Source organism: Podarcis pityusensis (genome assembly GCF_964106645.2).
Source record: "Podarcis pityusensis genome assembly, chromosome: 1".
Classification (NCBI taxonomy): domain Eukaryota; kingdom Metazoa; phylum Chordata; class Lepidosauria; order Squamata; family Lacertidae; genus Podarcis; species Podarcis pityusensis.
This window is the reverse complement of record NC_138028.1, coordinates 134024734-134039294: the sequence shown is the minus strand read 5'-3', so window position 1 is coordinate 134039294 and position 14561 is coordinate 134024734. Positions and strand designations below refer to the sequence as shown.

The window sequence follows — 14561 nt, the reverse complement described above, 5'->3', positions numbered from 1 at the left end:
ACCCAAACAACCAAAGCAAAATGCTTGCAACCTCAAGACCTCCGCGGGTCCAACACAGGCACCAACACATCTGATTCTACATCAGAAAAGACACGCGCGGCCTGAGGCGGGGTCCTCTTGTTTGGTATTAAAGAGGCCCTGACATAGATGCAAGAATGCAGTCCATTTTCCGTTTCATTAGTATTTTCTTTGTGGAAATTGTCAGACAACATACTTAAAGCTGCAAGCGACACACCGACTACAGAAAGCCATAGCTGTGTTGGGTGCCTTTCAGCTGTGTTATGATGTGGATATACCTTTGCAGGGTGCCAAAGGAGTCAAAGGAGAAAGAGGAGAGCGTGGCGACCGTGGATTGCGAGGAGATTCGGTAAATATGCTGAACATTTTTCAAGGGTTTTTATTTCAGACTTTAGACTGTGGCAACTGTCATGGAGCAGTTTCTCTGTGAAGCAGAAGGCTCTTGATATCCAGTGGTGTGCATCACTAAAACGTGTACACAATTTTGGTTCTTCCCCATCTCTGGCATGCTGTATACAAGCAGCCCCTGATGTGTACATGGTTCCTGGGAGTGGGCCACAAGCTGTCTCAATTTATTTAGGTTTCTCTGCTGACCAAGTGGTGGCTCTCTGGAACGGGAACATCTGGGGTACTGGATGCACCATGTTGCAGCGTAACATGCAGATGCAGCTACCTCTTCTGAGATGACTGAAATTTGGGCTCCTAGAGCCCAACCCTCAAAGCAATCGAGGCATCAACCTTTGCTAGTTGAACCCCTTCCACTGGGCTGAGGCAGGGGAAATATATATAGCATAACAATCTGAGATCTCAAGGCATGTTAATTTTGCAGCACCTGCTTCAAAACACAAATCATGGCTACTCAGGAAGTTACTAAAGCAAATGCTACCTCACTAATGACTTGTTCACTTTTCGCTGCTGCCGCTTCCAGGGCACACCAGGACCTGATGTCACTCAGCCAGGAGCTAAAGGCCAAAAGGGTGAACTTGGACAAACGGTAAAGCTTATTTCATTGGATTGTCACTGCAATAAAAACTGATAATTCAAACAAAATGTTGCTATGTTGATTACTCTTTGCCTATAAAGCAATAAACAGAATGTGTGCTTTGTCTGTCCCAGGGAGAACCTGGAAGAGATGGACCAGCAGGTACCCCAGGAGGACCTGGAAGAAATGTGAGTACTGTTCATTTCCCCTACTGTTTAGTTTGCTTCTGGCTAGTGGTTCCTAGCGTGTAATGGAAGGAAACAGCTTTGCTACACTCCATCAACAATGCATCAGGACAGAGAACTGAGCTGTTATTTGTAATATTTTTCATACTGTCCTTCATCAAGATTTGCTTCTTGAAAACAATTTGAAGGGGGTGCATGTTGGTGCAACACCCCAGTGTAGGTTCTTTCTTATTTATTTATGTAGGTGCATTTAGAGCCCACCTTTCTTCCATCAGGAAGTTCAAGCCGACATTCAGCGGGGTTCCCAGGTGGTCTCCTATGACTGGCTCCACACTTGCTTAGCTTCACATCTGAATTGTGCGCCTTCCAGCCAAGCTCATGCTACTATTAGAAATCAATGTGTTGGGATTATAGTATTTGGTTCCTTACAAAACCAATGAGAGAAACCAGGGGAAACAGCCAGGTGTAACAAACAGCAAAGTTCCTTCTGTTTGCGATGTTATCCATGAAGAAAGCAGCACCGTATTTCTTCAGGGATGCCTGGCCTCTCCTGGTTGCGTGAGCCATTTCCCTGCTCTCACCTGCGTGCTCTCCTGCTCCCATGGCAGTATCATCAGGGATGGATTCCCTGCATTCAGTCGCCTTGAGCTGGTTGCTGCCTGAGACAATTCAGCGGATTTCACGCCAGCTTTGGAGCGAGGACATATTGGGAGGAACACGTGGCAAATGTGGACTGACGCACCTTCATCCAAAGATCTGGATATAACCCTTTCAGTCGCAATGGGCCCCAGATCTGAGGCTTGGTGGGAGGCCACATTACCGTGATGAAGGAGGCTTGGCCCTGCCTGTTACAGGGAATGGTTTTACCACAAGAATGCCAGCTTCATTGGGTGGGAGACATATTGCCTGGTGTTATGGAACAGGGTATTCCTAAGGGATCTGGGTGAGGACAGTGAGAATGTGGGTCCTGTCTGGGGGGAAGCCATGTCATGGGCATCACTGGGGAAGAAACATTGAGGAAAGGAGGGCCAGAAGCTGAACCAGAGGAGGTGTCGGATAAGGCTTGTTTAGCTAAAACAGCTACTTAGCCCTGCTGTGATCTTCCACATGCCTTCCCACAAAGGAAGTTCAGAATAAGTGGCCTGTTTCCTATCAGGGAACCATGAAAGAAGACTTCAAAGCAGAGGCAGTGACAAAAATAGAACAGAGGTTGTTGTTAGAGATAGATTCACATTACTGTTTGTGGCTGTGCTTTTTATCGATTTGCAGGGAGAACAGGGCAGAAGAGGACCTCCAGGGATCAAAGTAAGTGCTAACAATCTACATGCAAAATACAATACTTCTACACCATTCTTTCTTTCTTTTTTTAAGATCCATGACTGGGAATATGGGTTGCAGGACAGGAGAAGTTATATCAGTTTTGAAGAATGCAAATGAGAATTCCTGCAATTCTGATATTAAATATAAATTTGTGAGGTAACTTTGCATTTAGGATAATTTGTTTTAGAAACATTTGCCCTAGAAGCAGCTGAACCATTTATGGATTTATTTATTTTTAGCTAATCATGTACACTGCTCATTTATACAAGGCAGTTGTTATGACATTTGCAGACATGAATATGCTTCACAGGTGGCTCATGTCTGAAATTTTTTGTGTGTGAACCTATTAGTAATAAGACCTGAAATTCAGTGAGGTTTACATGGTGTCCAAAGGCATACACAGCACATTTTGTTCAGGTGTGCACCCGTGGAATTTTTCTTTATTTAAAGATGAACATTTATTGAATGCGTATTCATACTCAGTCATAAAGAACATTATTTTTATTCATCCAACAAAACAAAAGAAACTGAAGCTTAACTAAACTTACTTTTTAAAATTGACAACTAAACGTTACTTACACAACTTAAAAATGATACACAAAATACCAAATTTATACGGTAGTATTAACCAGACGTGCAGAAATATATGGTCAATTTTCATGATCTTTATCTTTAACCAGATAATGAGCTGACCCAAACTGACCAAAACAGATCAAATTTTCTTCATCTTCCTGGCCTAGAGAAGACTCTCTCCCACCTCCCTTACTGCTGCCACAGGAGCCCGTCACCCCAGGGATGCTTCCAGAGACTGATGTGGACAGAAGCCATTCCAGCCTTTTTATTCTGCCTGCATCTCTCTCTGCATTCCTCATTCCCCATTCTGCCTTTGTCTCTCACCCTCCCCACAGCTTCCCTGAGAATTGTGGCATTTGAGGGAGCTAGTTGCTGCACTATATGCTCTCCTCCTCATCACGATTCCTGGTTTTCTGAAACATTAGGGTGTCCCTGGCTATACCTGCCACACCCCGTGCACACATGTCTGGTGTCGCCACCCCCACCCCCAATTTTATCCTTGCAGCAACCCTACAAGGTAGCTCAAATGAAGCTAAGCAGTCATGACTAGTCCACAGCCACCCAGTCTGGTTCATGGAAATAAACCTTTGAGGAAAGTGAAGCTTTCCATGTAGATACTGGACAACATTTAGGAAAGTTACATTTCATCTTTTAAATGCTAGACTCTAGCCCAGAACCCTGTTCCCAGCAGTGGTCGGTGCAGATATTTCTGAGAAGCCCACAAAGAGGCAACATGGAGGCAAGAGATGTCCAGTCCTGCTGTTTGAACATAGAAACTCCATGGATTTGCCTAATCTACTTTAGGAATACAGACTCTCATTAAAAAGGAAGCAGAATTCACAGGGTAGGCCATGTATGTGTGGTTTGAGGAGCAAAGACAGAGGACAGCAAAAAAGTCTTCAAACCCTGTTCAGTACCTCACCTAGGGGTAGTCAATTCCACATGTTGTGAAGAAGTTCTTATTTCTTTTTATCTGTCCTTAATCTACAGCCCACTAGTTTCATTACACTGGCTACTCAATTACTATTGTATTTTAGGGAAACAGAGGTCCAGCAGGTACACCAGGATCTGTGGGAGAACCGGGTCCAAGAGGACCACAGGTGAGGAAATTCAGTGACTTATTTCTGGCATTTCTGGTGACGTTCCAGGGCAGAGCCCTGCTAGTCTGTTGCACAACAGAGAACAGAAAGGAGGCTTGTGGCACCTTGAAGACTAATGTGGCTTGAGCAATTGTGGGCTGCAGCTGAAGCATTTTCCCGGGTGAGGCAGTAAACAGTGGGAGCCCAAAGGCCAGGAAACGTCACAGCTCACATATATGCCTGATAAGGTAAATCTGTCCATTCATAACAATAGTAAGTGACTGGTGATTCTCTCTTCCCCCTGCAAAGTACCAACAGAGGATGCTGTGAACTTTATCTTTCTACATAGTTTCTGGGGATGTGAATTGAAAACGTACCAACAGTGGAATTGCACAGAGACCATCATTGGATCGCTAAATAGTTAATGTTGTATATTTAGCCTACTGCATGGGATACTGGTTTAGTTCAGGTCCAGTGCAGACCAGAGCCGTAGCTGGGTCATCTTGCAGGACCATCCAGATTGCACCCCCCCAGCCACAGACAAATTAGCTTTTCTTTCCACCTCTCCTCCAACCCTCCTCCACCTATTCAATTCCTCACGCACTTCACCTTGTAACGAATTCTTTCACAGAAAATCCATTATTTAATTTATTTTTATATTTTTTAGCCAATTTTGCCCCCCCCCCATTAGCCTTTCTCACCACTCCTTAGCTACATCCCTGGTGCAGACCATTATATATTTACTGAAGAAATGTCTGCACAGAGCTTCTATATATTATTTTGTGGTGTCATGACATGGGAAAGTAAGTTTTTGCCATTTCCTGAGATTTACTTATATCAGGGAAGAAATAGTGCCATGACCTCAAAAGTTGAACCCAGGCCTTATGTTACTGCTCCTTTGTGTTTCGGCAAAATTCCATTTTTGTGTTGAATGTTTTTTACCTCAGCTATTTGCTTTTGCTTATGTACAGGGAGCACCTGGCACCATTGGAACTCCAGGTCTTCGAGGAGAGCAAGGCCTGCCTGGTCCAAGGGTAAAATTCTTTTATTCTTCTTAGAATCGTAGAATTGGTAGATTTGGGAGGAACCCTTCAGGGTCATCTAGTCCAACCCCCTGCAATGCAGGGATCTCAGCTCAAGCATTCATGACAGGTGGCCATCCAACTTCTGCTTAAAAGCCTCCAAGGTCATCCATTCCACTGCCAACAGTTCTTAGTGTCAGAAAGTTTTTCCTGATGTTTAGCTGGAATCTCATTTCTTGTAACCTGAATCCATTGGTTTGAGTCCTACCTTCCAGAGCAGGAGAAGCAAGCTTGCTCCGCCTTCCATGTGAAAGCCCTTCAGAGATTTGAAGATGGCTATCCTATCTCCTCTCAGTCTCCTCTTTTCCAGGCTAAACATACCCAACTGCTTCTTTCCGTTCCTCACAAGGTTTGGGTTCAAGACCTTTCATCATCTTGGTTGCCCTCCTCTGCACACATTCCATCTTGTCAAGATCCTTCACAAATTGTAACTTCTTAAATGCTCCTTGTTTCTGTTAGTCTGAAAAGTTTCATTCAAAAATCCGTCCAGCAGAATTTTCCCTGTCAGGGAAAAAAGCGGAGTATAAATAAATAGATACTGTAATAATAATGAAGCTGCTGTGATGTTATTGAGTAGCATTAGCAGAAATTCATTGTAGCAGTTCCTTCCACAAATTCTTCCAACGTTGCCGAAAACTGGAATTGGAAATAAAGTTGACAAAATTACCAAATATGAGTGCAGCATTTTAAAAGTTTGAAATTTAGGTTTTAAAGGAACTGCACTTACTTGCCTGAATTCATCTGGGGATTAAATGAGTGCAGAATCCGGTTCTCATGGCTGCCTTATGTCCAACATTGCTCAGGAATTCTAAGAAACCAAAAAAATCAGTTGAGTTTTAAAGTCAGTGGTGAGAAATAGTGCAGTTTTGAAAGGTTCAGTCTACCATCTTGATTCCAAATGCTGCCCACGTATATCTGAAAATAGATTAAATCCTGCCCCTTGAGCTTCCATAAGAATTTCTGTTCATGCTGTTCCTGTTGTTATGTTTGCGCTATTGCTCTGTTGCCAATCTCCAGACCTTGGTCTCCATAGGGCGGTGGAGGCCCACCGGGAGTTGCTGGGGAGCGTGGCCGGCTGGGTCCTCTTGGGAAAAAGGTAAGTGACAAAATTACAGAGAACGGCTGGAGATGGGGGACACAAATGTTGGCGTTAAGATGTGAATGATTTTCTAGGGTTCCTGTTATGAAGGGGAATCAGACCCATTCTTCTGTGACTGCATGCATTTTAACAATTTCACTTTGAAAGCCGTAAATATAAGAGGCCAGCTCCAGTGACGTTGCCAGAATGTCTGAATGCCTAGTTTGAAATGCGAAGTTGCTTTGTGCTTGGAAGCAGCACAGAACACGCATGATTATTTCTCTCAAAGCTCTTTTGTAGCTCAAAATTAAAAATGAGATTCTGCGCATATGCAGAGTGCAAATGCTGCAATTCCTACTGAAAATGTGTAAAATGCTTTGAATGCTGATGTATCCAGAAGGGATTTTTCTGTCTCAAGTTTAACTATCAACATAGGCGGGGGTGGGAGGAGCTTACAGAACCTGCAATAAAGCCTCTCCTTAATGTGGTTGGGTGGGCTATGAAGATAGGTGCCGTTTTAAGCCAATTTAATATAGTGAAGCAAATATTAAGGGCACAATCTTAGGGTCTCTGGAAGGGAAATCCCCAGAGATTCTCATCTCTGCTGGCTGAGTATGAGGTCTGCCCACAGATGCCTCCTTGCTGCAGCTGTGGAAAACTCTCCAGTTGTTCCTCCTCTGTTGCTGATATAGCACCTGCGTTAGGAGGGGAAACTGTCAGAGCCCTCCTCCCCCCAGAATGGAGATAAAGTTCCCTGGCACTTCAGGGGGGGGATTTAGGGTTACAGAAAGGAAAGAGAAATGTTGCCCCCCTTCTACCCTCCAGTGTAAGACCTGCAAGAATTTGAATTTGGTGGTTCCTCCATCTCGAGGCTCCCTTCCCTTCTCTCTTTGGGTTGCTGTGCCCAGACGTAGGAAGAGAAAGAGAGAAATAATAATAAAGCTTTGCATTTAGATGGCACTAAACACAAGTAGTAGTAGTAGTAGTAGTAGTAGTAGTAGTAGTTGTTGTTATTATTTCAGTATTTATACCCCGCCCATCTGGCTGGGTTTCCTCAGCCACTCTGGGCAGCTCCCAACAGAATATTAAACAGAATAAAACATCAAGCACTGAAAACTTCCCTAAACAGAGCTGCCTTCAGACATCTTCTAAAAGTCAGATAGTTGTTTATTTCCTTGACATCTGATGGGAGGGCATTCCACATGGCGGGTGCCACCACCGAGAAGGCCCTCTGCCTGGTTCCTTGTAACCTCACTTCTCACAGTGAGGGACCCTCCAGAAGGCCCTCGGAGCTGGACCTCAGTGTCCGGGCTGAACGAGGAGGGTGTAGACGCTCCTTCAAGTGTTGAGAGCCCTTTATTTACATTATCTTGTTGTAATGTTTACAACCCTCCTGCATGTGAGATTAGTATTGTTACCCCCCTATTTCAGATGGGAGTGCTTAAGCAGAGGAGGCAGATTTCCTAAGGTCACCTCATGAGCCTATTGCGGAAGTGATTCCAACCAGGGATTCATATCCGAGTCCCTTAAGTACTGTGTTATACTAGCTTGCATTCTAAGTTAAATTTATTATTTTTAACACAGGGCGAACCTGGCAATCCTGGTCCAAAGGGTCCCAATGGTCCCACTGGGCCCCGAGGAGAGACGGTAAGTGTGGCTCCGTGGAGGCTGGAAGCATTGCTGAACAGCATTTCCCCATTGAGAAACGAGCATCCAATCCCCACAGGCCTGCTTCTGAGAGGCTGAAGAGCTTGATCCCTGCAGCAAGGCCAGCGCTGGCAGCTCACAATCCACTTCACAGAGCCTCTGTTTCAACTCTCCCGATCCTCTCTTTCAAAGAACCCTCTTTGAACACATTAACCTTGGCCTTCTGATACGTCTAATTTTGAGGATCACGTACAGTGGCTGAAGACGGCTCTAAGCTCCAGGGTGTGTTGCGCATTCATGCTGCCTTTATGTCTTGTAGGGAGATGATGGACGAGATGGAGTTGGCAGGGCAGGAGCTAAAGGCAGAAAGGTATGTACAGTCCCAGGGCTTGCCTTTATCCGATAGATACATGAAGGGTCCCTAATCCACAAGGCACGTCTTAATGCAAGCTTTGCAGTTGAGTTTGGTGAAAGCAAAATGTGTATCAAGGAGCGCAAGGCCTCTTGCCCCTCCCAGGGTATCTTGCCTTGTAAGGCAACCCTGCCCATGTCCTCTTCCTGCATGTTGCGTGGCCCTCCCTATCTCCCGCCCTCAGGGCAGGCATGACACCACCTCTCTCTTTCTCCAGAACCTTTCTTGACTGTGTGGCCTTTGGCTAACCCTCTTCATCCCTTTCCTTTCCCTAATGGTGTTGTTCTCGTTTAGTCATGTCCAACTCTTCATGGCCCCATGGACCAGAGCAGGCCAGGCACTCCTGTCTTCCACTGCCTCCCGCAGTTTGGTCAAGCTCATGTTTGTAGCTTCGAGAACACTGTCCAACCATCTCGTCCTCTGTCGTCCCCTTCTCCTTGTGCCCTCCATCTTTCCCAGCATCAGGGTCTTTTCCAGGGAGTCTTCTCTTCTCATGAGGTGGCCAAAGTATTGGAGCCTCAGCTTCACAATCTGTCCTTCCAGTGAGCACTCAGGGCTGATTTCCTTCAGAATGGATACGTTTGATCTTCTCGCAGTCCACGGGACTCTCAAGAGTCTCCTCCAACACCATAATTCAAAAGCATCCATTCTTCGGTGATCAGCCTTCTTTATGGTCCAGCTCTCACCTCCATACATCACTACTGGGAAAACCATAGCTTTAACTATACGGACCTTTGTTGGCAAGGTGATGTCTCTGCTTTTTAAGATGCTGTCTAGGCGGTCACACACAAATCTTTGGGGAGGGATCTGCCCGTTTTCACCTGTGAAACTCTGCAATGTTTCAAGTACACTGCGAGTACTCTACAAGAATACACCCTGGTGGTATTGTATGAATCAAAATAAAAAATTTCTTGATAATGTTAGTCTTCACAGCAGTTGTGCTTAATTAGCAAAAATGATTTTATAAACAGGATGACCGAGAAATAAAATGGATGATTAAAAGCCAAGACTAACAAGTTCAAACCAGAGCACAATGTACGAAGTTATCTGAAGTATGCATATACAGAACTAGACTCCAATGAAACTATTATTACTTGGAAAAGAAATCCTAGAGGCATTGTAAGCAGCACATGGCAGTGGGAAGGGGTTCCTTGGGACAATTCCACACCAGCCAGTTACTTCCCATTTACAGCGTCTCAGGCATTCATGGGGGTGAGGAGCATCCAGGCAACATCAGGCTTATGTTGCATGAATCCCCCCCCCCCATGTTAATTTGCCCTTACAGGGGGTTGGGAACACAATTTCAAAGCAGAATTGATGGAAGTGGTTTGTTTCTGCTGAGTGGCATGGCATGCCTGTTGGGTGCCTCCTCAGGTCTGGTTTGGCACAGCTGGGAACATCTGAGCTCTTTTATTTCTGGGAACAGACAAGGGAAGGTCGCTGCCTTTGCTTCATTGAACCCACAATCTGTTTCTTATTTCCACAGGGAGAGCAGGGTTTCCCAGGATATCCAGGAATAAGGGTACTTAGAAAAATTTTAATTATGTTCCTTATGCTAAAATACAGTAGCTCATGAGTGATATGTGCCAGAGAGATAATGCTTTGCTCTGTTTTAAACAGGGTGCGCCTGGAGATAATGGTGGCGTTGGAGATCCTGGCCCCAAAGGAAGCAGAGGTCTCAGGGTAATGTAGCTCCCTGTGTTTGATAGTGGAAGATTAAACTGAGAGCCTGCTTGGTTCATGTTCTTCTACAAATCATTTTCTTTATTCCCAGTTTCATCCTGTTGCAGCTACTTGCATAGTTGTATTCGGTGCCTTTTTTGGGTAAAAAAAGAAGTCCCAGTACTCATATATTCATAAAAGTGCTGTAGGTGCCAGCACAAAATCGGTCTCAGACCGTCAAAATGATCAGTTACAAGGCAAAGATCAGCTTCCACTTCCAGTTTACTAGAGAAGAGATCTCTAATAAACTCTGATTGGGCCAACTGCAGCCAAACACATCATAGAGTTAGACTCAAATGTGGCATGCTTGTCGAAGGTGCTTTCTGTTCACAGCAGTGCTGTTTTACAGCTCCTGCTAGAGCATAAATCTAAATAAGTGTCCACGTACTTGTGCAAAAACTTGTGCAAGCTGTATTTGAAGCTGTAGTCAAAGCTACCTGGTATTGCACTGCAGAAACATTTGCAAGTACTACTGGCTGTTTGTTTTTCACACACTATTTATGGATCCAACCTATTCTGTACAAACACACAGGAGTCTGCATAGTGTACATGAACAAAAATGTTATTTAAACCATTTTTATGCTTTTTTTTGCCAACTGGTCCTCAAGGCAGCTTACAACACTTGCTTAAAATAAAGATTATTTCAGCATAAGTAAGTCCAAATGATCAGGTAATAAAAGAGCCCCTACAACAGTTAACTAGTATAAACTTCCAAATGAAATTAAATGCTCTCAAATGTTTGGGTAACTTGTTGGAGAGCGGATTTCTGTTGAACATCTGGGGAGGGGGGGTTGAGGAATTTCAGAACCCTCACAGCCTGCTCCCTCTCTCTCAGCAAGTGATGGGAGGTCAGGGCAGCCCCACGGACCAGGGCAGGGCAGAAATAATGGCGAGGGAAGGGTCTGCAGGTAGGCCAGGTAGAATCATGCTGGCTCTGTTTGCATTGATTCAAACCTCTCCAGGTAAACAACCCATAGCAGATGCGATTAACTTAAAAGGGCAGATGTGTGGGATTTGGATGAAGCACGTTTACTCTTGTTTGCTTTTTCCTGTTTAGGGAAGTGCAGGGGCCCCTGGCGTACGAGGCCAAAAGGGAGAGAATGGATATCCCGGACCAGAGGTAAGTTTGCAATACACACATTACTGGTCTGACATGTTGATTTTGCTGAAGAGTCTAGGATACTTTTCCATTTCTTTCTATACTGAGCTTACTATTAAACTCACATACCATATTTCATCTCTGTTAATCTAATAGAATGATCCCGAGTTATCCTGAATAAACCTTTATTTCTTGTATATCTTTATTTTTATACCCCGCCTTTTCCCCTGACGGGACTCAAAGCAGCTTACAGATAAAATTAAGAACCGCTAAAAACAGGAAAAACTCTGCAATTGTGTGTGAGAGATTAAGGAATTATAAAGAAGAAATTGTTATTGATCTGAACATTTCTAGCTTGCTTGTATTGCTTGAAAGTCTTATTTTTATTTTTATTTATTTTATTTATTTTACTGTTTATTAAATTTGTATACTGCCCTAAACCTGAAAGTCTCAGGGTGGTTCACAGGATAAAATCACAACATAAAAACATACGTACAAAGTTTAAAGAAAGTTCCAAGAAGAAATGATAATACAGTGAGGGAACTGGCTCTTGCCAGCTGATGTGAACATCACTCCTATGACCCTTACAACTGAATATTAATTTATACATCTTTTAGTAAAATAATAGCTGAAGATGTTAATCAATGCTTTTCTAATCTGAAATGAGACTGGAAGATGCAGAATAATCTAAAAATTAAACACCCAAATTGACAATTTTAAGTTATCAGTTTCAAAACTTGGACCGTTAAAGTTTGAACTCCAATTCTGAATTCTGAGGCAGAGGTTTCTGTTTTCGTGTGCATTTCAGGCTTTGCTTGTGATATCTCTGGGCTTGAGTCACCCACCCTCATGCCAGCCACACTTGTGCCATTTTGATAAGCGATTATTATATAAACTATCCAACTCCTGCTTGGTAATAATGAAAAAAGAAGTGAACAGCAGCAAAGAACCCCCTCTCAGTTCATTGGAATATAAGAAGAGCCCTGCTGGGTGAGACCAAAGGCCATAAATCATTTCCTTCTCCACCAGAGACGCCAACTTCTGCAGGAGAAGGGGGCCATCATGGGGTGCGTGATGTGACCCACACGGCATCAGGGTGTGGGTGGAGCCAAATGCAGTGGCTCCTCCTCCTCCGGGAGCTACTTTCCTGCTCCTTCCCCTCTGTGGCCTGCTTGCCTCTTCCTCCTTGAACATTTTCCTTTGAACCAACCTCCTCCCTGAAAATATGGGGGGGAGGCCAAAAGGGTTTGGCGCCTCAGAGATGGAAGCCCTGTTTTCCACCCTCCACCATCTTGAGTAACGAAGAGAGCTCCGGAATTATTTCCCCCTTAATTTCCCTGGTTTCTTCCCCCTCCTGTCAGGATCTAGGCTTAGTTTCCCCCAAGGTAACCCTCCTGTGACATTTTGGACCTCCTGGTCAGAACAGCCTCTGAAGCCAGAGGCATCTGTTTTACAAAAAGAGTGGAAGAATTACGGTACTCCTTGCAGCGCCAACCTTAAGCCTGCGGGATTTGGGGACAGCATAGAATGTGCCAAGGACTTGACTGAGGCTTGATGGTATAACCCAATCAGTAGAAAGGCAGGCGAAGCACCCTTCTAAACATTTCATGGATAAGGGCCTCAGAATAGTGGTACTCAGATTTTTCGCTAAGAAGATCTCCCGATGAAACTTTGGCTTGAATTCAAGGCACACAGTTATTTGGAAGAATGCACACAAAACACACACACACACACACACACACACACACACACACACACACTTTATATATTTTTTATTAATTTTCAAATATAAAAGTGATGCAGAATTCTGCAAAATACAATGTCAACAAACAGGATCTGATGACAATAAATTGTAATTTGCTTCCTTCCTATTCCATTCCCTGGCAAGACTCTTCTGACTCCCCCCCACACACCCTTTGCCCTCCTCCCTGACTACTCAGTTGACTGAAATCTGTCAAGCTCCTATCAGACAAGCACTCTGAAACCCAAGTCTTGCAATTACAGTTGCATTTTAAAATCCTTTCTTTCAGGGACTCAAGGGTGACAGAGGAGAAGCAAGAGACGTAAGTCATCTTCTCATTCCGTAATTTTTCATGCTGGTACCAAACGTCTTGTATTTCTTCATTTTTTTCACCGTTTGCCTTTCCTTTTCCTTTAAAGCAATGCACACTTGTACGCAACATCAAAGATAAATGCCGTAAGTCCATTTCTTTTGCCTCTAATGCTTAGTTTGATTTGGAGGAGACTATGAAGTCATTGACTTTCTTTCTTTCTTTCTTTCTTTTTCTTTCTTTCTTTCTGTTATTCACAGCCTGCTGTTATGGTAAGTCCATATTAGATTCCTCAGTTTCTGGCACCAGAAATGGATGCAAGCTGTGGCTTCAAAGGAACGGACTGGTTTGTAGTTGCAGAATATGTCCCTTGCTATTTTGGAAGCAAATGTGTTTGATCATATTCCTTTCTTGTTTAATGTATCCACTACCTGCAGGTCCCAGGGAATGTCCAGTTTACCCCACAGAACTGGCATTTGCTATAGATACCGCCACTGGGGGAAGTGCAGACATTTTCAACAGAACGAAGCAAGCAGTGTTGACAATTGTTAACAACCTCACAATTGCTGAAAGCAACTGTCCCAGGGGTGCCCGGGTTGCGTTAGTTACCTATAACAGCGAAGTCACCACTGAGATCCGTTTTGCTGACTCCCGGAGGAAAGGAAATCTCATCAAACAGATTCAAGAGCTCCAAATGCCGCAGACATCAAAACAGCGAAGCTTAGAAACGGTCATGTCTTTTGTGGCCAGGAATACCTTCAAACGTGCCCGCAGTGGGTTCCTCATGCGGAAAGTGGCTGTTTTCTTCAGCAATGGGCCAACAAGAGCATCTGCAGAACTTAACGACGCTGTCATGAAATTATATGATGCGGGAGTTGTTCCTGTGTTCCTTACCTCCAGAGAGGACAGACCCCTCATAAATGCACTGCAGGTTTGCATCCCTTCAACTTTTCTTCTCCTCCAGGGGTATTTTGTGGGATTAAGCCACAGCCATTCTCCAGGGACTGTGGCCATCAGGCATATTGCCCTCTTTTAAAGCCTTGCAGTTTTTTAAAAAAGAAGTGGCATATGTATTAAAGCATTTATAAATATGAAAAAGAAACGCTTTTCAGTTTTATGCACTGTAAAAAAGCATGATGAAACTGACTGCCTGATTTCTAGCTCTCAGCCACCATCTCCTGTGTAGTCTGAAGGCAGGTCTAAAAAGCATAAGCTGCTCAAAGTTTTCAGAAGTCAACCGAATCTTCTGTTTGGCCTCAGCTATTCATGGGCTGTCTACACCAATCAATGTTTGATGCCTGTTTTCTTTTTTG

General features: G+C 44.1%; 1 protein-coding gene across 14 annotated transcripts in view; it reads left to right on the top strand.

The window, feature by feature from the left end:
• Positions 1–14561, top strand: part of COL6A3 (collagen type VI alpha 3 chain) — a 105374-nt gene that overhangs the window by 63798 nt on the left and 27015 nt on the right. For all 14 annotated transcript variants that reach the window (XM_081015050.1, XM_081015051.1, XM_081015049.1 and 11 more), the window contains 16 exons: positions 305–367; positions 947–1012; positions 1135–1188; positions 2455–2490; positions 4116–4178; positions 5129–5191; positions 6273–6335; positions 7902–7964; positions 8284–8334; positions 9863–9898; positions 9997–10059; positions 11156–11218; positions 13228–13260; positions 13358–13394; positions 13509–13520; positions 13686–14179. In XM_081015050.1, coding sequence (XP_080871176.1) covers positions 305–367; positions 947–1012; positions 1135–1188; positions 2455–2490; positions 4116–4178; positions 5129–5191; positions 6273–6335; positions 7902–7964; positions 8284–8334; positions 9863–9898; positions 9997–10059; positions 11156–11218; positions 13228–13260; positions 13358–13394; positions 13509–13520; positions 13686–14179 — 1260 coding nt within the window. The remainder of the gene's footprint in view (positions 1–304; positions 368–946; positions 1013–1134; positions 1189–2454; positions 2491–4115; positions 4179–5128; positions 5192–6272; positions 6336–7901; positions 7965–8283; positions 8335–9862; positions 9899–9996; positions 10060–11155; positions 11219–13227; positions 13261–13357; positions 13395–13508; positions 13521–13685; positions 14180–14561) is intronic.